The sequence below is a fragment of the Drosophila ananassae genome, chromosome 2L (assembly GCF_017639315.1).
Source record: "Drosophila ananassae strain 14024-0371.13 chromosome 2L, ASM1763931v2, whole genome shotgun sequence".
Taxonomy (NCBI): Eukaryota; Metazoa; Arthropoda; class Insecta; order Diptera; family Drosophilidae; genus Drosophila; species Drosophila ananassae.
The window spans coordinates 6048973-6072474 of record NC_057927.1 but is presented as its reverse complement, the minus strand read 5'-3'; the positions used below and the strand labels follow the sequence as shown (position 1 = coordinate 6072474).

General features: G+C 43.6%; 2 protein-coding genes and 1 pseudogene across 2 annotated transcripts; 1 reads left to right on the top strand and 2 right to left on the bottom strand.

Moving 5' to 3' along the window:
- Nucleotides 1–357: 357 nt before the first annotated feature.
- Nucleotides 358–2308, bottom strand: LOC116655277 (annotated as a pseudogene).
- A 389-nt stretch (nucleotides 2309–2697) lies between these two features.
- LOC6500614 (ras-associated and pleckstrin homology domains-containing protein 1-like) lies at nucleotides 2698–4825 on the bottom strand. The gene is made up of 3 exons (XM_032452874.2): nucleotides 4576–4825; nucleotides 2998–4518; nucleotides 2698–2934 (listed from the first exon to the last, which is right to left on the bottom strand). Exons 1-3 carry the CDS (start codon nucleotides 4823–4825, stop codon nucleotides 2765–2767), a joined length of 1941 nt encoding a protein of 646 aa, XP_032308765.1. The 3' UTR covers nucleotides 2698–2764.
- Nucleotides 4826–4869: 44 nt separating this feature from the next.
- LOC6499949 (mucin-2) lies at nucleotides 4870–16688 on the top strand. The gene is made up of 5 exons (XM_032452878.2): nucleotides 4870–4985; nucleotides 5052–5115; nucleotides 6079–6138; nucleotides 6210–7058; nucleotides 7513–16688. Exons 1-5 carry the CDS (start codon nucleotides 4905–4907, stop codon nucleotides 7704–7706), a joined length of 1248 nt encoding a protein of 415 aa, XP_032308769.1. The 5' UTR covers nucleotides 4870–4904; the 3' UTR covers nucleotides 7707–16688.
- The last annotated feature ends 6814 nt before the right edge of the window (nucleotides 16689–23502 follow it).

Genomic DNA, 23502 nt, shown 5'->3' with positions numbered 1-23502 from the left:
CTGATAAGCTATCTGATAAAAAGGAATTTCTAATTTGGTTTCAGGTTTTCATAATTATGGCACTAAGGAAGTGTTTATTTTTCACATGTAGTACATGGGGCAACTGTTCGATATGATACTATATTTCGGCTTTTAAGGCGCTCTAAAATGTTTATAGCCATTGTACTTTTATCTAGCTACTCTATTTTTTAATGATTTCTCGAAGATAACTGCCTGAGGAGCTCAATTTGCACAGTTTTTTTTTTATCCAAATTATATATTTTTTATTATCTTCAGGAGCTATAAAATCTTAATGATTTATTTGGACCTAAAAAAAGATTTTAGAGTAGAGATTTAAATAAAATTCCTTTTAAAACATAGTTTTTAAAAAGTTTTTATTTTCAAAAAAATGGCAGAGACAGTAGTTGTTTATTTTTAAAATACCCTAAATTTAATTGGCTGAAAATATTTTAAACTTAATTACATGAGGACAGAAAGCCAAAAGTTGAACTGAAAATATTAAAATCCAAGCAAGTCCAATCTGTTTCTGGAAAGGATTACTCGTTCTTTCGGTTACGTTTGCTGTAGTTGGATCTTATGAAGACTCGGTTGTTGTGACGCCTTCTCCTGCGCTGGGTCTCCACTCCGTACTCGGGATCCTCCAGGTAATCCTCGTCAATGAGTCCGGGCGCCTGTTCCTGGTTAGATGGTGCTCCTTGTTTCCCATTTTCCTTCAGGCACTTTTCCACGTCATCGTCCTCGCAAAGTATAAAGTCTCCTGATCCTGCCACGTTCTTGTCATCTATGTCGTTTCCTGTATTGCTTAAATCATTATTCGGGATATTATTCGGGACCTCCGTAGGAAGGGAAAGGCACAAACGGATTAAATCCATACGGGTTGTACATATAGGGTGATCCGAATCCCTGGAAACAGCCTCCACACTGAGGAGGCAAGCCACTTTGAAGGATGTATCCGTACGGAAGGTTGAGGCACTCCTGGCAAGTGGATCGTTTGGGTCTTTGGCTGGGAATCATTCCCATTCCCATTCCCATTCCCTGGCCCTGATTCTGGTTCTGGCCGCAGGAGGAATAGGGCCAGGAATTGCCAAAGTAGCGACATGGCTCTGAGGGGAGGGATGTCTTGGTCTGGATTCTCCCCTGCCGAGGCACATACTCAATGGTTTCGCGGCACTTGAGCGGATCCTCAGCATCGCACTGCACCACTCTTTTGGCCAACATGACGCGGGCCTGACACCGTTCGCCGCAAACCCGTTGCCGGCTCTTCTCCCGGCAGTTCTCCCCGGAGTTCTTTTCGCATTTTCGGTCCATCAGCACCACATAGCAGCAGGATCCCAGGTCACTGTAGCCCAGGCCGAAGCGTCCGCCCACCTGGGAGACATTCTGCTGCACCTGGACGTTGACCTCGTTCCGTTGCTGGATTTCGTGCTTGATGATGTTCCGAATCTCGTTCGTCAGCTTGATGATGTTGGTGGTGTTGACGGGTGTCAGGGGCTCGGCTCTCAGGTCGGTATCGTTGACGCCCTGGACCATCACGGGCTTGGAGAACAGCTCCGGGCACACAGGACACTCGCCCTCACACTTGATGTCCTCGGCACACCCGTCCAGGCACTTGTCCCTGTTCTCCTGGCACTCCTCGTAGTCCCTGAGCGTGGGCTGATCGTAATTCTGGAGCTGGGTCTGCACCACAATTGGCTTATTTACTGCATCCGGTGTAGGTGTGGCAGAAGCGCTCAAAACCACCAGAAGCAGAAGGCCACTCAAGACATGCAACTGTTGATAAGAAATGATTAATATTAGGTAGGTTTTAAGAAGGTTTCTGATTCACAAGATTAGATTTGAAAAAATTGATTTAATGGATCTAGTTTTAGGGAAACCCGTATTTGAAAAGACAACAGCTTAGAGATAAAAATGAGCTTGCTGGCCTAACCACAATGGCATTTATTTTGAAAGTTTTTCAATATTAAGGCCACCTGTCAATTATCAAATTTCATAACCGAACGTTTGATAACAGAATCGCGAAATTTTCATCACCTTGGCATTTTTTGGTGGCACTATCGGGCACATTGTTGGCTTGGCTCTTAAAAAAATATTAATTAGCATTAAAAGCAAGCCAATTTCTGGGACTTTGGGCGATCCCGTCGATTTATTACTCACCTTGGAATGCGCCATTATCGTTTAGTTTTGGCGGATTTTGCTGTTGGCTCCGATTTTATGATACGTCCGCAGGTGCGGAAAGTAAATTCCAAACTGCAATGAGTGGTGGATGAGTGGCACAGCACAACAGCACCAGAGCACCACCCTTCTCCACCCACCAACGCCTTCCGCCAACCCCTGCCAGATAAGGCTAGATAACATTATCAAAGAATTGATTGCTCCCGAAGCTTTCACTCAATTGGTATTTTATTCGCTCAGACCATTGCGGCTCCGAATGCAGCACATGTCTTATCAGAAACGCGAAAATGATAATCGCCAGTTCAATTATAGACGAAACTCATTCCTGGTACTTAGTTCCTATGCCAAAAATTAAGTGGTTTTGGTTGAAAAATAGGGACTTCCATTGAATAGTATTTAAAGTGGAGCCATATCCGGTCGGGAAATGATTCAAAAGTATCTAGTTTGAGTAAAAAAAGTAAAAAGTTGGAAAGCTTGGGAGTGACGCACTATAGTTTATCAGAAGAAGTACTTTAGACTCTGACGTAGAATAGTGGAAACTTTATTAACTCAAAGTAGCATTACAATGATTGAATTATTTTGAGTTTTTAGACTACAGGCCCCATCCATCTTCGACACGGCAGCCGATCTGGTCAGGATACTGGGCGCAGAACTGGGCCTGGTCGTAGTAAACACAGTTGTGGCTGGGACACTTGTAGGAGTAGCAGTAGGAGGAGCAGGTGGCAAAGTCCCCAGCTGCACAGCCGCTGCAATCGTAATGGTCTGAAAGAAAAAAAAAATAATATCTCTAGAGAGAGTACAATTTTAATGAGAATTTCTTCTTACTTTGAGGTGGTTGGCATGATCCTCCGGAGAACTGACATCCCTGAGCCCCCCAGGTGGGTGGCATGGTTATTAGCTGGGCATTCGGCATCTGCCAGGTGGTGACCATGGCCGGGACTAGAACCACTCGACTGGCACTGCAAAAGGAGCCGCATTGCTGGTGGCTCCTGCTGTAGCACTTATATCTGGCGGCGCTTTGATCTGCCGGAGTGGAGCAAATCCTGGGTGTGACCACGTTGCAGCAGGGTCCTGTAGGGGGCTGCGGGGGTGGCGGTACTTCCACCAGCACTTCCAGCTCCTCCTCGGAGGCCTGTCCTTGGATGGCGATGGATGCGTTGACCTTCAAGTTGTTCACATTGTTGGTGACCAGCTTCGGGTGATCGTCACCCTGTTGGTAGATGGTGCTGGTCAGGTGGATAGTTCCCAGTTCATTAGGCTGGGGCTTGGAGCATCGGTTCTCTGTCCAGACATATCCTGCCGGGCATCGGGGTCGCACGCACTGACCGTCCTTATAGACTCCATAGCCTCCGCAGTAGATTAGTCGACACCTGCCCCTTATAAGGATTGTTCCGTCCGGACAACGGGTGATGGCAGGAGGAGCATAGGTAGGTGGTTCGGTTGTGGTTGGCGTTGGCGGCGGTGGAGGGTAGGTGGAAGGTCTTAAGGAGGTGGTGTCCGCCGGAGGTGGATAATTAGGTGGAGTGGGATTAGGATTACGAGTGGGAGAAGTGGTTGGAGTGGGGTAGGTGGGATATGTGGGTGGAGTGGTTGGAGTGGGGTAAGTGGGGTATGTGGGTGGAATGGGGTAGGTGGGATATGTGGGTGGGGTGGGACAGATCGGATTAGTGGGTGGAGTGGGGTAGATCGGATTAGTGGGTGGGGTGGGACAGATCGGATTAGTGGGTGGAGTGGGATAGATCGGATTAGGGGTAGGAGGAGTGGGATAAACGGGACAAGGGGTAGGATAGGTTGGATTAGTAGGGGGTGTTGGGTCAACAACAGTGGGTGGGGTTCGATTTTGGCAGTTGTTGTTGCAGTTGTTATTTCCATTGCAATTGTTGTTGTTGTTTCCACATGTATTAGGACAGTTGGAGGGACAATTATTGGGACAGGCTGATGGATTGGAAGGACAGTTTGTGGGACAATTATTGGGACAGGAGGATGGATAGGAAGGAGGGCAGTTGGTGGGACTGGAGTTGGAGAAGCAAGGACTAGGACAAAGACCGGGATAAGCACCCGTACAAGCAGTCTGACAGTTGGTGATACACGTGGGATAGTAGGGTGGTAAAAGTGGAGCGGGTTGAAGCGGTGGTGCAGCTGGTGGCACGACACTGGGCGCCATTGGAGCGTTCGGGCAAGGCGGCGGGGTTGCCGGCGCAACCATCGTGGGCGGCAGAGGTGCATTGGGGCATGGTGGGGGAGTTACCGGGGAAACAATTGTTGGCGGCAGAGGAGCATTCGGGCAGGCTACCGTATTATTCGCAGAATTCGTAGCAGCGCATTCGCCATTCACATAGTATTGACCTGCGGGGATGATCCCAATTTAAAATGATTCGAAAAAAGAAAGTTAATGAAACTCACCCGGCGGGCAGGGACTTGGATCGGCGATAACACCCGGCAGCTGGGAACAGATTAGCGGCAACAGCAGAAGCTGCAACATCTGCCGCGGCAGCATCCAAGGCAGCACTTTCCGATTAGACATTCCGATCGAAACTGAACCCGACGGATCTTTGGAGGGTCCAGGTCCAGGAACAATCCATGCTGCTGCTGCGACGACCTTGTTGCTTATCGCGATCAGGTGCTGAAGGTTATCAGCAATTATGCTTCCCATTCAGAAGTGGGAAGCTGGGTCGCAGCGGCGATTAGTCTCTCTAGTGGTGCTGCCGGCTGAGCATCGCAAAGCGGAAACGATGTTGTTCCAATCTTCGAAGTGGGCTCTCTTTTCGTGGCTAATCGTTCTAGCCCAGCACGGTGGCCAGGCTGATATATTGGTATAGTAAAGCCATCCATATCTTTCCTCTCTTACCAACGACCTTTGAAATTGTTTAATTATTCAGGACCCGGTCTGTCCTTCGGGTTATAGGTACATCGACGGCATGTGCCACTCTTCCTGTCCCTCGGGTAAGATCACTAAAAATAGCAAATGCCTTTAAAAAGAACAAATCTTATCAGTTAATATTATTTTTTAAAAACAAAGCTCTTGGCTCGTTTCATTTCACTACAACTTAGGCAACCCATACTGAATGAAAAATATCAAGTACAGTAGAACTCCAATTATCCGAACTCCGACTATCCGAATCGCCGATTATCCGAATCACAAGTCTTGACTTGACTTGTCTTAACTTGCCGTTGTGCCTACACTGACTTCCCCCCGCGATTGTTTGTTTTGATTAAAAAGTGTGCTATTCACTTACTCGAGGACGCTACTCTTTCGCTATGGCTTACTTTTGTTTGTGCGTGTACAATACTGTATTGTTTATATACCATGGCTTCGAAAAGAAAACGAAAATCCGATTATCCGAATATTTGATTATCCGAATGGGTCCCGGTCCCCATTAATTCGGATAATTGGAGTTCTACTGTATACGTACTACGTGGAGAAAAGTAGTTCAAGCAAATATACAAACAAACTGGGACTTTAATAAAGCTTATTCTTAATCTCAATTAAAGACAGTCTGCATATAAAACATTAAATTAATTTTCCTTTATAAAAGTCTTTGCTGCGCACTAAAAATAACGTATACGCAGGGTTGGCCAATCAGAAATTAAAATGAAAGGCATTATTTTGTATTATTATGATTCATGTTTACACCAGGGACCGTAAATAATCATTGTGGTTGTAAATATTTTTTTTTAAGTCATAAATAATCATAAAAATAAAAATCAAAAATAATCATTATTTGCGATTATTATTTTTTCGCTCAAAAAGCGCGCTATGTATTTAATTTTTTTGACATATGAGTGCTTATCTCTATAGACCGGGTCCAAACTTGACATATTATAATCTAAAAGCCTTAAATGTTCACCTAATCACTTTCAAATTAAACTTTTTATTTATTTTTTCAATATTTTTTCAATGTAAAGGCCAATATTTACACACCAATGGAAATTGTTATCCCCAGACTAGTTTAAAGTGTCTCGATGGTGAGTTTAAAAAAATGTTTTGTGAAAAGTGTGAATAATAAAAAAAAAAAAATTTTAATTTTAATTCACAGGATATTTTTTAAATACTGATGGCCAGTGCTACAGGACTAATCCTCTTCCTTGTCCTTTTGAGACAACCACAACAACAACAGAACCCACCACAACAACAACAGAACCCACCACCACCACCACAACAACAGAACCCACCACCACCACCACCACCACAACAACTGAACCCACCACCACCACCACAACTACTGAGCTTCCCGTCCTTCCACCTTCTGAAATTGTTCAATGCCCTCCGGGCTCAATATTATATGAAAGGGAATGCCGGAAAATAGTTTGTGCCGAGGGAGAAAATTACCAGGGACGATGCATTTCGCCCGTCTGTCCGCCGGGAACCGTGTGGCGCGGAGGGCGCTGCCAGGAGCCAGGATATTTGACGACCATCCTGGAGATCGACAACGTCATTCACAACCAACACGAGTATAATGTCGTCACCGAGAATATTAATCGGGTGGACTACGTCACACAACCTCCTTACCAGCCGGACGAGGATAATAGTATCGAATATCCACCAGAAAATATTGTTAAATCTACAACCACGTCAAGGCCATGGGTTTATCCCTCGATTGTAACCACCACGGAGAAATCGAGTTCGGGTGAGGCCTTTCCGGGTCGAATTCCGCCGCCAGGCTGTTGTTTGGTTATGAGCCCACGCGTCTGCATCGATTACACTCCCAACTGGGTTTGTTCCAGTCGCCCCCTGAAGCTGTGCGACCCGAGAGTTTGCCAGACCCCGTGGGTGTATCTGAAGCCGCCGACGACAGTACAGTCCACAAAGAATGGTAGAAAAATGGTCGTCATGCCACCCAATCCGCCTATACGGGGATGCAGTACTCCGGAATGCAAAGAAAGTGGTAAGTTTTAAATGTTCTTAATATTATTTTATAGACTTTTTGTCAAATCTCCGGGGAGGGTCACCTTTACAATCGTGAAAATGTATGATCGAAAATGTATGAGCATATCGATTATTCATCGATTTGCATTGAAATCTGGAAACAAATTATTTTTTAGATTTTTTGTTAAATTGGCTATATTGATAATTTCCCAAAATGTATGCTCCATATTTTATTATTTATTTCATGGGGCGTATACGTAATGCGAAATGTAAATTACGTATACGCAATGCATGTTCGCTAAGCTTACGCTAAAATATTCAATATTTAATTTTAATAATTTTTAAAGTTATTATGTATAATTCTATACGCAATGCATGTTCGCTAAGCTTACGCTAAAATATTCAATATTTAATTTTAATAATTTTTAAAGTTATTATTTGTTATTCTTTTATACATTTTTTCTCTTTTAAAGAAATTTTGGATTGCTCTGGATGTAATGACAATGTCCTAGAGAAGTGCTCCCGGGGATGCTACAATTACTACTGTCCTAGTGGAACTTGTGGATTTATGAACTCTGAAACATACTGCGGCTACTATCCAGGTGGATTTGGCTGCAACGAGGACGATGGATGTATCTGGGATTGGTGCAAGGAGAAGTGCTACTAAATAATTCGCTTTATTTTTATTGAGAGATATTAACTAAATAAATAATTGAGATACAAAAAATATTTTCATTCAAGCTTAAATTCAAATATAACGTAAGGTATTCGATTATTTGACTCTCGATAGCCAGAGTGTCGATTCGATAACCGATTGTTGCGAGAGAGAGAGACGCTTTTAGGTATTTCTGTGCTTTACAAAATGGCCTCTCTAAAACCGGAAATTCTATATAAGCAACCCGCAACGGTCGCTCTCAGAAATTTTTGAAAAATCAGCTCGACGCGGCGGACTCCGGACTGGAAGCGGTGAAAAGCGGTTGCCGGGCGCGTTTCTGTTTGTTCGTGTGTTTTCTTTCGCCTCGAGTGGCACTAGCACAAAAAAAAAAGTTTGTTTGAAAAAAGAATAAAAGCGGCAGCGGCGAGTGTGTTTGTGCCTTTTCCGACTTGTGTGTGTGTTTGTGTGTGCGTGCCTGTGTTTGCAAATACAAAAGCAAAGGCAATAAAATCAAAAACAAAAGTTTTGGCTTTGGCGCTCAGTGCATTTTAGTGCCCCGCCCCCGGACCCGACCCCGGCTCCGGCCCCGGCCTCCAACTAATTGTTGTTGCGAGAGGTACGGTAAGAGTGTGCATAGTATAGTGTGTGTGCGAGATTTGTTGCTTGTTTGTTGTGACAAAATAGAAAAAAAAATAGAAAAAAAAATGGGAAAAGCGGCAGGCAGGCGTAATCATATTTAATAAACAAAATTGCTCCGTTGTATAAGCATTTGTTTATCCCGCCACGAATTGTGCAAACACATAAATTGTACAATTCCCCCATCTAGGGTTCTCTCTCTCTCACCCTCTCTCTCGCTCACTTGAACTTAATTAAAAAAAGAAATAAATAAAATCAACAAACTTCCTGTTTCTGTTTTTTATTTTTTTTATATTTTTTTTCATGCCCCATCAGCTTGAGTCTCCTCTCTCTATCGCTCACCCCCACTTTTCATAACTGTTGCCGCAGACAACAAGAGTATTATTGTGGCAGTACCTCTTCCACTTGCCCCCTAGCCTGAACCGCCCGCCGCCCAACTCCCCCCCACAAACTCTCTAAAAAAAGGGGGGAGACACTCATACAAAGGAATGTGTTGTGTGCTAGTGTGTGTGTGTGTGTTGGCAAGAAAGTTTTGTATTTGCTTTTGTGATTTCTGCTGCTGTTTGATATTTGCCAGAAGTGCGGGCGTTGAAGTTTTTAGTGCAACATTTCTCTGCTCTGCTCGGCTCCAGCGGGAGCTTTTATAATGTGTGTGTGTGTGTGTTTGTGCTATTATTAAAACCCCCCTCGCAAGCACCCCCCACTGCCACTGCATAGAGCAAAAAAAAAAAAAAAACTATAGTGGTGTGTGGCAGGCGAGGCGTTGGCGTTTTGACCAAAAGCTGAAGAAGAGGAAGCAGCGTTCTGAAAGGGGCAAGAAACTGTTAGGCCGAGAGAGAGCGAGAGAAAGGAGAGAGTGTGTGGGTGTTAAGGGCCAAGAGAGGATCAGACTTTGGTTAATAAATCTCACAGGGCTTAATGAATAAACATTATGGAAATCAGCCAAAAGAACTATTGGCCCAAAGTGCAACTGCCTTTTATTGATTTTTTGGTAAAAGATCATTGGATTATTAGGCTGTCAGGAGGAGGGGTTGAGGAGGGGGTGGGACAGTTAATAAATAAATCAAAAAATAATACATAAACATTATGGAAATCAAGGCACACACACAGCACACGAGGAATGTCTGTTCGAATGGGAATTTCAAGTGTTTACCTTTCGCTTTGCTTCTCCCTCCCCCTGCCCCCTTGTGTGGCACAGTCCTGGGGCCCCACCCCCCTTTCTGTTGGCCATAAAGCGTTTTACGATCTCCGCTGGCTGACGCACTTGTTGTTTTTATGACAGTTAAGCTATTTTGCGTATGACACGTCTGACAGATGTCAGCGCCCAGTGCGGCTGTCAACGGTGCCGTTAAACGCAGGCCATCTCTGTCTGCTTGCCACCCTTTTTTGGGGCAACCTACGGGTGGTGGACCTACTGCCTCTTTTGGCCCCAAAATTTTAATTATAATTAATCGAAAAATATTTAAAAATAAATCAAGAGTTTTTGTTTTGGCCATGTATTTTATTTTCATCTTGCCACCAAAACCATGCCACTATGTGGCAGGGGCAGCTGTCTTTTCGCAGCTACTTTTACGCATGTTTTCGCGCAGAGGACCGAAAAAGTAGAAGTCGGCTTGGCATAAATTGTTGCGGCCAAATGTGGCAAGCAGAAACAACAACTAACTGGGCCACGCCTACAAGCCCATAAGCTGCAAACATCAAATATCAGCGGCGGCAACAGCTAAAACAACAACAAACAACACAACAGCCGCGCCGCTTGTCGCATGTAATTGCTTGCCACAAAGTAAATGACAATAGCGTAAGACACCGTCAGTGGGGCACAGTGGGGCAGATACTTATCATATTAAATATAATTTATAAAAGATATAGATTAAATAATAATAAATAATAAAATCACTAAAATATAAAAGAAATAAATATGTATCTGTGAGATTTATTTTAGGGCCAACCCTTTGCTTTCCATTCCACTGTATGGGTATGGGGGGTATGGGGCTCTGTGTAACTAAAAACCGCAAAAGCTTGTCACTCCCCCCTGCCTGGCTGCCCGCCCGGCCTGCCCCTGCCACGCCTTCTTTTGGCCCCTTTGCCGCCTCGGCTGTCGAAGTTGTTGCTTCCGCTCTCGCGGTTACGCCGCTCTCACCGCTACTCTATCTCTATCTGTATCTGTAGCTGTAGCTATATCTGTATCTGTGCGTGTGCTTGTATCTGTGTGTAAGAGTATCTCTTGACAGTTGTATCTTTTTACCCCGCCCTCCCTAGCTTGTACGTGGGCGGCAACAGCATTAGAAAAAATAAACCTCAGGCCCCTCAGTTTCAATTCAAGTTTTTAAATATTTGCCGGATGACGTCGGCAGCAGTTGTGTCGTCGAAGTCAATCAGAATTATTTGAGGCATTCGATTGTTGCATGTGCCGCGGCCGCGGCCTCTGTCCCTGGCTTCGGACTTAAGTGGACACTCAGCAGCTGCCCCCGCAACACAAACAAAGCCAAGCCATTGAAAAGTGATAAGGCTAACAAACACGCAAACATTTAAGCATTTTCTACCATTCTCGGCCGGATCGGATATCGTTTTTGGCCAGCACTCATTTGTTTATTCTCTCTCCATTATTACTTGTATTTATTTGGCTTTTTTTTGGCCAGGGCTTTCGGCCATTTAATATTCATTTATTCAGCCATGTTTATTTATTTATTTGCGTGTCTCTCGGTCGCACTGACTGGCCTGGCCTGGCCCGGGCTATGTGTTTGTGGCCAAAAGACCCAAGACGATAAAAAAAAACATTCGAAACTGAAAACGTGAAATCGCATGCTAGAAGCCGTGGCCATGATTTTGAATTTAAGCCACACACAGGGCATTGGCAGTGGCAAAAAGAAAAAAACTCGAAACAACAAAATTGAAAATCAAATAAAATATATAATCGTAAAAAGCACTTGCCATCCATTTGATACCCTTGTGGAGGGTCATCGATTGCCTTGATTGGTTATATTGCAGTTTCCTGATTATATAATGTTTCAGTTTAATAGAGGGCGCTACAATTATTGATAGACTCTATGGTACTATTTATTGGGCAGAAAATGGACCAATATCTTAAAGTTTATTGTTGCTTAGAAGCTTCTGATTTTGATAATTTCTTGGTATTTTATTAATGAGTTTTATTTATGAAATATTATATATAAATATCATAATATATTTGAGTTTAGTAGAGGGCGCCACAATTATTGAAAGATTTTATGAAACTTTTGGGCAGAAGATCGACGAATACTTTATTAATAATTATAAACAAATTTTTTTTTTGACAAAAAAAATCAAAATGGGGACTACAAAATGGCGGATCTTGTCGTCCTTTTCTCGGAAGAGGAAAAAACGATTTAAAGAAGATCCCCTTAATTTTTGATCTTTTTCTAATTAATAAACCTTTTAGGATAAAAGTTAAAAAGAGAATTGTATAGTATACCATAACCCTTAAACTTTCTAAACCCCCGCTTTCCCAAGAGATCCCAATCTGATATATGTAAATAAAATCTTTTCCCAACAATTTAAAGCCTGCGTTTAAAGTTTTAATCGGTTTTAAGTTCAACTTGAACAATAAATTAAGTGCAACCCCCTCATTAAACGAAATACAATAAGTTTCTTAGCCATTGGGAGGTTTTATTTTGGAAATTGGTACAATAGCAAGGTTTAAGCCAACGAAACTTGGCCAATGAAACTCATATTTTATCCAATAAACCATAAATCTCCCAGGGTTTTTGTTTTCCTAGACCAACTTGGCTTGGGAGCGTAAATCATTTAGTTTGTTTGCAGGATGGCTGACTGGCTGGTTCACTGGCTGGCTGGAAGAAGGAATTATTTGAGATCTTGCAGACAATTTTAATGAAAATATATTCCTCTATATACTAACACTACACCCGTATATGTGCCCTTGGATTTATGGAAAGTGTGTGCTATCTGAATCGACAAAGCAATTTAAATATTTGAAATTACGATTTTCGGCATGTACTTGGTAGCTTTATGGAAATTTTATTCCAAATTTTATTCAAACAAAGCCAACCAACTCCCACTCCCACTCCAGAAATGGTCTATTCTTTCCCGCTTTTTCCCACCACAAGAGACCAAAAGTTGTTCGTAGCTCATAAATTCTTTTGTTGGAGTTGTTTTTCTTTGATTTTTTTGTTTGGCGGGGTGGCACGTTCGAAGGAAAACCCCAAGACCGAAAAACCGGGTAAGGAAAAAGTGAAAATTCAGTGGGAAAATTGTCGCTGTCTGCAGTGTCGGCCCAGTGCGATTACAGCAGCAGCAACAGTAGCAAGAAAAACAGCCTCAAAACTAATTAGTTGCGCTGCATTCAGGCAGAGTTTTACTTTTTTTTTTTTCTCGACTACCACTGCCCCAGACTGCGGCGAGATTGAGTAAGAGTGAGATTCCCGCATCTCCCCGTTCGATTGTGCAACTCGTGGAGCGCGAAAAAGATAGTCTGTCGGCAAGACGAATTCAGTTAACTGTTACACCCGGCCTGGCTGACTGACTAACTGACTGGCTGACTTAATTCCCTACATTTTGTGGCACAGTGGTTGCATTGCAGGCTACCTGGGAAATACATCTCATCTACTTAGTCCGCCTGCCTCCCCCTCGAGATTGAGTAATGGTTCGATAAGGTGCTCTGCTTATAATCAGGTTGATGTTGCCGCCTGATTAAGTGCTCCGAGCAGCGTAGCCCCGATTGTGTGCGCAGTTACGCCAGTTACGACCCGACTATTTATAAACGCTCATTAGGCATCGTATTACACCTGATCACTGATGATAGGGCTGGGACTGGGCTGGAGTCTGGAAAATTTATTATTGGTCCAAGATTAGTCAGAGCCAACGGCGCCATCCCAGGGCAGGACTAAGGGGCATCAGTCGGCCATCGCATTCCGATTAGAAGTAATCTCTCGAACTGGTTTGGTTCGGTTGTTTGATAACAATATTTTGAAAATAAAACAGATCTTGATTAGCTTTCTGGCATTTGATCTTTTGCCTCATAACCATAATCATCAGACTTGACAAAAGTTTGATGAATTTTTATATAAAGTTTGGCATTTAAATGACTTCCTCAAGTCTCAATATCAATTAGCGTCCATTAAGCCATCATCGCTGATCTCGAATTCTCATTCCTCACTCCATAAACATTTCATTCCGGGCGGTCTTTAGACCATCTGTTGATCCGCTCACCCCAAATCAGTCAGCCTTGGACCACTGTGCAGTCGATTGTCTCTAACTTGGTGGAGACTGAGACTTCTGTAATCGCTGCCATAGCAATGGCATCTAGTCAGCCCCGAGGCATGGTCTTACTGGGATTACGCTGGTGCAATGTCTCTGGCGGAGGAGCAAAGGCGTGTGTAATAAAAAGTATCTCTGAGATACTCCCCTCCTTTCGGCCATTAATGAATGAATGGAGACCGTCTTAAGCAAAGCCGGCTTGTCCAACTGACAGCAAAGCGCAGCTGGGAATCCCATCTCTCGGAGTTTGGAACAAGGGCCAGTGGCAGTAAGCTGGTCTTCCCCCCCGCCCCCGGCTGCTGCGCTCCGTTGCGCGTCAAATTTGCGCTCGACCCCCCCTGCCACCCAGCTACCCTGTCTTTTTGATAAATTTCCATAAAAAAAGAATCAACTGGAAGAGCAAGCAGAAGCTCCCAGCTCCCAACTACCAACAGAAAAAATTGACAATGCTGTGAGACTTTTTTTTTTTTGGGGGGTTTTGTTGGGATGAGAGAAAATACTCAGTGGATGGTGGATATATATATATATGCAAATCGAGTAATTTGTCTCTAAAGCATTTGTCTGGCTTCCGAAAGAGAGCGAAAGCCGCTCCGTGCAGTAGATGTGTGCCCCACAGATGAGGCAGCCACAACTTCCGGTGTCTTCTGCCCAAGTTTCGGTCTGGCTGTGGCAAGTTTCGGTGTGTGTGTGGGGGGGAAGACTTTATAAATAAATTACAAAATGAAACGAAACTGAATAGTCGCTGAAATAGTTGGCAAACACCAGAGATGTGGGGAGAAGTTGTCTGTCGACAAAAAACTAAAAAATACGAGGCGTTGTCTTCATTTTTTTTTTTTGAGGAGCATTCAGGTGGAATCTGTTATCGACGTTGGCGTATTGCTAAAGAGTTTGTTTTTAGAGGTGGATACTCTATAATTAGTGGTATATAGTCTATATACTCTATATAATCATGGAACAAGATGTGTAGCAGATCCATTTATTAATGAAATGATGTATCTTGTAGATAAACTATTTCCATCTTGAGACCAATATTAACCATAATTGAATGCCAAGTGTATAACGCCTCCTCCTCCGATTGAAACTATTTTTTCAAAGCCATTAAGCCAAAGCCAAAGCCAAAGACAGAGCCAAATTATTATTTGAATATAAAAATAGGCAAAAATATGCAAAAATATTTAGTCGGGTGGCCTAATGTGTGTGTGATGGCGGTATCCCACATAATTATTTTCGGTTTCGGTAAAGTAAGGCCAGAATCCGGCGTCTGTTGGCCGCGTGGTTGTCGTTGTCAGAACGCCCACCATGACGCCAGTCGGCCAAAAAGAGAGACACCAACTCTGACGAGGGCAGCAGAGCCAACGTCAGTCGGTATGGAAGCCAAGGAATTATGCCTGTATTTTCTTTATTTAATAAAGTAAATTTATGCCTTAGTACAATTGTTTTTGGCCCGCATTTTGGGGCTCATAGCCTCCTACACTATGAGAAATTCCCAGTGCTTTGCTCCGACGACCGACGGACTGCGGTCAGGCACTCCGCTCCATAAAACCACCCGAAAGCGTAAACCAAATTAGTTCATTTATATGTATGGAATATCTCGTAGCCAGCCCCCCGAGTTGGCCAACTTTTATGGCATTGCGGCAATATACGATTATTACAATAATCTTTCTCGGATGGCACCCAAAAGGGTCAAGGCACTACTACGCCCCGATGCCTGATGGAAGGTTAAGATGCTCGAGAGTGCTTGTACTTGTGGGTGTATTGGATTCTCAAGTTATTGTGATGGGTTTTGATTTATTTGTTGGATTGTGATTGATTTCTTGACTCGTTTTTGATATTCCTTTACAGATTCTAGTAGTTCTTGGCCATTATCTTATGGGAAATAACTATATCTGATGGCAGTCTGGCCGTGTAATGGCCTGCTCTCTGGTCTGGCTGTAGATTCAAGTTTATTGCTCGCCTGAACAAATGCTGATAAGGGCCAAGTTTTGTTCACTTCGGCCCTCCTGTCCTGCCCTAACCATCATCATCATCATCATCGTTATGTCCCCTCTAAAAAATCAACAGAATCAAGCAATAAAAGTCAAGTTCAAACATTGATTCTTTACGACTCGAGTCGCAAGTCTCCGTTACAACAGAACCCAACCGATTTTCACCTTAATTTCGTCTTGAACTTGTTTCGCCCTCGCCCCCAGCTCACTTCACTCGCAGTTCCTGTTTTCTGTGCCGCATTTGTTATTTATTTGCCGAGCACTAAATGGAATTCCGTTGAATCGGCTTGATCTTGATATCTTTCTTGCTTTCGGCCAGAGGCAGAGTTCTCAGTGCTTGTCAAGATCTCGTTTTTCTCTGGGGAAGAGTGGGATCGGCCGACTTATGGATGTATGCTATGTGCTATGTGTGTTGGGCCTGTCACTCAGTCAGTCAGTCGCTCACTTAGTCATTCAGTCAGTCATAACGTGGTCGTCAGCGCACTGCCAACGCCTCTTCACCTCGGGGCGGCCCTTTCCCTTCGGCGCCGTCTATTTGCGGGTCCAAGAGTCTTCTGGGGTCTTTAAGATGCCGGCACTTTCTTCAGTCTTCATAGTCATAGATAGTTTTGTTCAAGATCTTGATGGATTATGAAAGGAGTATTCTATATTCTGTCTAGCAATGACTAAAATTTAATCTTTAACTAAACATTTTAAATATATTCCCCACTCTTACCAGCATAAAGTTTATTATCTTGGAATAATTGTACATTCTTCTTCTGAAATCCGATATCTCTGGGACATCTTGTAGACCATCTCTTTGTTCTTTGACATTTTTATTGAAATGAAACAAATCAAAAGAGGTCTTCGACTCGATAGAATCCTATCCCAGAGACCCTAATGCACATTCCGAGCTGTGTCCCCTGTCGCTGTTTGTGCCTTCATTGTTACGATGTAATACAATTTCTTGTTTCGTTTGATTCGGTCAGATAGAAAGGATTTCCAAATGGATTGGCACGTGCTGGGGCCAGATGTTGCCCTAGCCGGGGATATATATATATGGGGAGCAGTTCGGTAGAAGTACGGAATGGCGGGAGAGAAAGCAAACATCGTATGGAATAAAATGTGTAATAAAATAGAAATAATATTTATAGCCGAGACGTCGATATGTCTAAAAATAAAAAAAAGAGGCAGCCAGCACCGAGGCTGCTTCTGCCTCTGCCACTGCCACTGCCTTTCCCTTTCGGCCATGTGCGCGCGCTCCCATTCATGGAACCAAAGCACCGTGACCTGCCTCAGTCCCCCGAACACTGGCCCCACTCCTGGCCAGCACTTGGAAGAGTAGGGCCCGAGTGAGATGGATGGACATTGATTTAAATCGATATTTTGCGGTTGAGCTCATTTGGCGTAAAATAAACTCGCCCCGAGTCAATAATCCCTTTGTTCACCCACTCCCCAGGTCGTGGCTGGCATTTGGAAACACACATCCACCAGTCGCCATTCCACCATCAACCATCCACCTCTGCACTAATTTCCCCATCTTCTGATATTCACTTCGCACTTGTTAACAAATTTTTCGAGTAAACAAGAGGGGGCTAAGCGGAATAGAACAGAATGTAATGGAATGGCTTGGCTCGTATCATTGTTTATTGATTGCACGATTTGGTTTCCTCATTCTTACTTTTATGGCATGGAGTGGTGGGGAGAAATGCCATTGAAAGATGCTTTATTTGTGGCTTGATTTTCCTCAAACTTTTTTATCAGAAAGTATCCTGGATTTCAGTGTCCAGGACTCTCTCTACTGCCACCTAAGAGCCTTTTTTTCTCCGTCTCCGTCTCCAGTGAAACGTGACATTTCAAACGGCTCCTTTATTCATTCAATTCCTCATTTGATCAGTCCGTCATTCAATCAGTTTAATGGCATTTTCTTTCCTGCTATCTGACGTTGCTTCCATCACAAATTTTTTTTTTTGCTTCTTCGAGGGGGCCAGCTCCGACCGGAAGTTGTAATTAATGCGCGCCTTGGGGGCGTTTTTCAGGCTCCTCCTTCGTCTTCCAACTCCACTGGCACGCAGACAGTTGGTCCTGCTGCTACGTGTCCTTTGCTCGTCTGACTGTGTTCTTTGGGGGCCTTCCTGGGGGGTCTCGTGTGGGCTTATTTATAGCAAGTGCACACAAGAGGACCTTTGTTCCGCCTGCATTCGAGTGGCAAACAAAGTGAGCAGTGGCGGAACAAAAAAGGAGCCAACCCGAGCAGTCACCTGACCCGCCGACTGCCTAATGAATCAGTGGAGAGAAGGTGAAAAAAAGAAATTCCTCCATTGAACACGATTCGAGAATTTTCAATTTAAAAGCTTGAAAAGTTTAGCTCAGATGCCCCGCCCGCAGGGATGGCTAGAAATTTTAATTAAACCGAACGTCAGTCAGAAAGACATTTTCCAATTAAATATTATTACGGATATGAGGTCTAATCACTGGAAAATGGTACTGCCAATGCCAATTATAAATATTTCCATTCAAAATTTCGACTATCCTCCGGCAAGTGAGTGAAATTCTTTGGCCACATTTTTATCCCTTCGCATTCCGGCGCTCAATTTTCTAATTAATTTGCACAAACATGAATTTTGCGCATTCCGGATAATCTCGTTTCATCGGAAATTGAATTAACCTTTTGTCCGGAGGGGGGCCTCCTACTTTTCTTGGCCAACTTTTGTGTCTCTCTTGGTTGGAATGCCACAACTTTTCCGCTCCGGAGTTATGCCCGACACGAGCTGGGGAGCTCGGAGAGTCTAACATCTTGCTTATCCTTATCGTCCTGGGCCGATAAGGTCAAAAGCCTGTTCCACTGATAACCCTAAGCCCTTCGCCTGCCGCCGCTTAGTGCCGCCCGACTGGGCAGGACTCTCTTTTTTTTCATCCTTTCTGCCCCCCAACGTATGCAATAAATTGGTTCGCCTTGAGAGCTTACACACGCACACACCTGGAAAGCCCTGGAATCCACCCTAGTTCGCTCCTTTTTTCGTCCTTGCGGCTAAACGGCTAATTCGCCAAAACACAAGCGGCAAGCAAATCGACGAGGTGGCTTTTATGGCCTGGACTCGACCTGAATGGTCATTTGTAAGAAACCAAATCGAAATGACATTTCGGTTTAAGTGAAAAGGCCGGAAAGGCAGAAGCCAATTTCAAAGCAGTCCAAGCTGAACCGGAAACCGAGCTAGTACAGTGGAGGCTCCCTAAAAGGGTTCAAGGATTGTACATATTTTCCAAGAACTTCTTGGATTTTAAACTGAAATATTTGGCATTAAAGTATTGCTCTTTTCGTAAGAATTTGAGTCATAATCCGTGATCCTTTTTAGCCAATTTCTCCTTTTCGGGATCAACCAGTCAGCCAAAAAAATAATCCAGGATGGCTGAGACAAAAGGCAAGGCAGAAACCAAAAGTCCCAGCCAGAACTGAACCAAAAGCCAGAGGCAAAAAACAAATGGCTAACAATTGACTTGGCCAATAAAGCATAAAGCCGTTAAATTCGAAAATCAATAACTCCCCGGCCGAACGTTTCCGCCAATTGTGTCCTACATCCGGTTTCCATTTCTCTCTGCCACTGTCCTGCCAGTGTCCTTGCTGGGGCAAAGTGGGTGTGTGGCAAATGAAGGACGACAAATTGCCAAACGCGCCGCGAACATTAAACAATTTTGCAATTTGTTTCCATTATTTTAAGCTGCCTTCAGTGCCAGTTTTGGGTGAGTTCTCCTCCTAGCCTCCCACCCACTGTGGCCCATACCTTGGTAGCGTCTTCCTTTCATAATTGTGTCAAGGATGTTCATTCGCAGTCATTAGCGAGGGAGGAGGAGAGGGCGTGTGTCTGTTAAGTTGTCCCAACCGCCCACCGCCCACTCTCGCTCATCATCATCCGCCGTGAAATGGCCTTGCCACCCGTTCCCCGTCATGTGTCATGTGAAACAGCTGTTAATGATACAAGTGTCCCCCATCTCCGTCCCAGTCTCTGTCATTTCGTAAAATTTTACATTCAGCTCAGTGGCTGGCAGAGAATGCCTAGTTCCTAATGGTAATGCCTCCTCGTCGGTGAGAGCATCGGCGAGGCCATTTATCCTAAATGATTACAAGATGTTTTGGATGCGGAAACATAATCCCTGGCTTGTGTTTGTTGTCGCCCGATTGGGTAACAGACCGAGAACCGATACTTAAGGGGATAATTGAAAGCGATTTGAATGGCTAGGAATAATGGGCTTCCTCCCACTGTCATGATTTATTTCCAAATTAAATGAAAAAATGCGAAATGCGAAACGTTTTCTGAAAGCATAATTGGGTTTAAAGTAGCACAGTCTTGTTATACTTTATTCTACAAAACAAAGTCATAAAAATGTTACTATTTTGTGGATATTTACCAATAAATATTATCACAACCCGCTTATGGCTCTTCTTTATCACAAAATTAATAAATAAGTGGGAGTTATTATACCCTTGCAGAGGGTATTATAATTTTGGTCAAAAGTGTGCAACGCAGTGAAGGAGACATCTCCGACCCTATAAAGTATATATATTCTTGATCAGGATCACCTCCTGAGTCGATATGAGCATGTCCGTCTGTCCGTCTGTCCGTCTGTCCGTTTCTACGCAAACTAGTCTCTCAGTTTTAAAGCTATCGAGTTGAAACTTTGCACACACCCTCCTTTCCTTTGCAGGCAGTATATAAGTCGGAACGGCCGGGATCGGCCGACTATATCCTATAGCTGCCATATAATTGATTGATCGGAAATGCCATAACTTTGGTGTTTTTTAAGTTAGAGGGTTGGGACTTTCCACACATGTTATATTTGACCAAAATATCTTGTGTGCAAAATTTCATAAGGATCGGCCGACTATATCCTATAGCTGTCATAGAACAATCGAAATTGGCATAACTTTGGTGTTTTTTAAGTTAGAAAGATGGGATTTGGTACAGATTACTCTTTTGGCAAAATAATTCGATATGCCGAATTTCATAAGGATCGGCCGACTATATACGATCCGCTATATATCTAATAATATAAGATGCGTGGCGCCACCTAGCGGACTGCGACTGAACTGCAAGGGTATATCAACTTCGGCTCCGCCCGAAGTTAGCTTTCCTTTCTTGTTTTTTTATTAAATACCATGGATCAACCTGAATTTAATGCCATTATCTAGCATTCTTCATAGAATGCCTGTTTTCCCTGTTTTATTTGCCTTCCATGGCGCCTATTTAGCATTCAATTAGCACCACAATAATTGCCTGCATAAATCACATTCCCTGGTATCCTTAATTTGCATAAAACTGATATCATTTTTGATTTTCTAAAGCCTCGCATCGCCCGCCATTTTTTTTTTTAGTCAATTTAATTAAAAGTTAATACGCTGGAATTAAATTGGATTTCAAACATCTCTTGGTTGGTTTCTGGACCTGAAGCCGAAGCCTCTCTGGCTTCATCAGGCGAGCTTCCCGGGCGGAAAATGGATGAAAACTCTCCCGACAACCGCAAAAGCTGACGACATTTGCCTAACCAGATGCTGCCCTTCAATCAAGAGCCCAAGCCGAAGCCTCCGGGCCAATTTGATAATCCTTCGACTATCCGACCGACAATCCCTCAACCGGGGGCAGCAACAGCATCTGGGCTGTTAACACATTTTCGGCTCCCAACCGCCCATCAGCCCATCAGGCCGAAAAAGCCACAAGTCCCACTGTGTTGAGAGGAAAACTACGAAACTGAGACATCGCTTCAATAAGCCTAGACTTCAAATAGCTGCCTGTTTCGTGACTGCTGTTCGATGGCATTAGAAACTGCTTACAAGCTGGAGGGGCGAAGGCAAAAGTTGTGCGACAGTTGGGCACTGGAAGAAATAAGAGAAAACTAAAGAATTAAACTTAAGGGACTTGATACTATTCTAGCTATATAATAAAGAGTCTACATGAGTCAAAACCTACTTAGTCTAAACAAACTAACTAAAAACTTCTAATTTAGCAAACTAATAACCTGGAAGCATGACACAAAGTCACATATTTCGATCTCAAATCAATTTAAGAACATCTACCAGATGAACAAACTTTTAATTCAATTAAAAATTACTCTCGCTGTGTAGACACGTGCTGTTTTTTGGGAAAAATAAACGGGATCCGCATGCCAAGACCCAGGTAGGAGTGAGGCTTTAAGTGACTTGGGGGAGGCACTGGGGCTCTGACGAATATGTGGAAATCAATCAGGTTAGCCGAAAAAGCAAGACACGTAGCCCCCTTGGCCACTACGCCTCTGTCTGGGCCCAAGATTGGCCCGTGATATGTGACTTGGGTACGTGAAAATTGCATTTCATTTGCTCTCTCTCGTTATGTCAGGTGTGTGTGGTGCTTCAGGTGTGATTCGTCATCTCTCGCCGGGCTGTTGCATTTGACATTTCACTGTTTTATTTATTAAATAAGAGAGAGAAAAAAAGTGAAAAGTTGGCTCCACCTGTCTGTCTGTCTGTCTGCCTGTCGGGCTTCTCCTTATTACACATTCCCTTTGTTGGGGGCTCGCCCGCTCCCTCCTTTTCGTTTCTTTCGAACTTGTTTAAAACTCATTATTTGGCTGCCACAAGTCACCATGTTTTCCCCTCGTTTGTCTTTCGTTTTTTTTGTTCAGCATTGTGTGTAGTCCGTGCCGGAGTGTGTAATGTGTCTGAGTGCCGTGTATCAATTAAAAGTTTCCTCCCCAATCAGCCGAGAGAATCTGTATCTCGGAACGTATCCTTTTTTGTGTTTGTGTTGCCTGCTTTTGGGCGTGAAGAAGTGATTCTGCTAATGAGTTGTCAATTGTTGTTCTTCAGAAAAGGAATTATATTCAAGCTTGTGATAATTGCTTAAATTAGTGGGATTAAAAGAGGCTTGAGACTTGAAGAATCATAGAATCAAAATATTGATTAAAGTTGAGGGAAAATTGGAATTTTCTCTGCTGCATAGTTGGCGTTTTTCATTACAAATTATCTGGAGATTGTTGGCGGCTTATCAGTGGCACGTTCCCATGGTTCCGCGGCAAAGGTTGCCGAGTTTTATGAATGGATGTCGGTTATCGGTGGCAGACTGAATTGGACTTGCAACCTCCACCCCTCTAGCAACAAACTGATATACCTCTGATGCTTTCCCTCCTGGTCTGCTACTGGCGTGTGTGCGTGACATTTCGAGAATCACGTTCAACCGCAAGCGACGGCAGCGATATCCCGATATATCGATGGCTTGGTAGTTACCAGGCCACCATGTCTATATGGATATGGATGTGGATATGGATGTGGATATGGATGTGGCTATGGATATGGCGTGTGTGTATTTATTTTTATAACGATCTAACTAAATGGCTGGCACATGGCCATTCCGATGGGGTGTTGAGGTTGCTACTCTCTTCTTTTTTTATTTTTTGTTAAAGGTTTCGCCCCAAACTCCATTGACTTTCTTTGTTGAATGTTATTTTTAAATATTCAGCGCTGCGTTTATTTCACTTTTACTCTGTGCAGAGTGTAATTGAAATGAATAACGACCAGTAGCCAGTAGCCAGTAGCCAGTAGCCAGCAGTCGGTTTAATTTCTTTTCAATTAACAATAACGAAACGGAGCGAAATTGGTAAAAGCAAAAGCGGCCAGGTGAGCAGCCTGGCGAGGAGGAGAAGGTGAACTGCTATCGCACACTACCAACAGCGACAAATTACTGGAGTCTTAAATACAAATAATAAATGCATTCACAAATTGTATTTAATTTCATGGCACAAAGGCGAGTTTCCTCCTTCACTGAGGGGGCTGTGACAAGTGGTAGCTGGTAGCTCGTAGCTGGTGGGTTGGGAGCTACTGGGTCGCTATAACAATCCACCTTTCATTTAAGCCCTCGGAACTGGGACAATTTGCAGAGCTTAACTTTGTTTTTCACTGTTTGCTTGTTGATATTTTGCTGTAGTTC

Excerpts from the sequence above, each read along its gene's own strand:
- LOC6500614 (XM_032452874.2), bottom strand. The coding sequence starts at position 4,825 with ATGGGAAGCATAATTGCTGATAACCTTCAGCACCTGATCGCGATAAGC. Across the intron at positions 4,519-4,575 it reads TCCAAGTCCCTGCCCGCCGG|GTCAATACTATGTGAATGGC; the intron begins GTGAGTTTCATT and ends TCATCCCCGCAG. Across the intron at positions 2,935-2,997 it reads ATCATGCCAACCACCTCAAA|ACCATTACGATTGCAGCGGC; the intron begins GTAAGAAGAAAT and ends TTTTTCTTTCAG.
- LOC6499949 (XM_032452878.2), top strand. The coding sequence starts at position 4,905 with ATGTTGTTCCAATCTTCGAAGTGGGCTCTCTTTTCGTGGCTAATCGTT. Across the intron at positions 6,139-6,209 it reads TAGTTTAAAGTGTCTCGATG|GATATTTTTTAAATACTGAT; the intron begins GTGAGTTTAAAA and ends TTTAATTCACAG. Across the intron at positions 7,059-7,512 it reads TCCGGAATGCAAAGAAAGTG|AAATTTTGGATTGCTCTGGA; the intron begins GTAAGTTTTAAA and ends TCTCTTTTAAAG.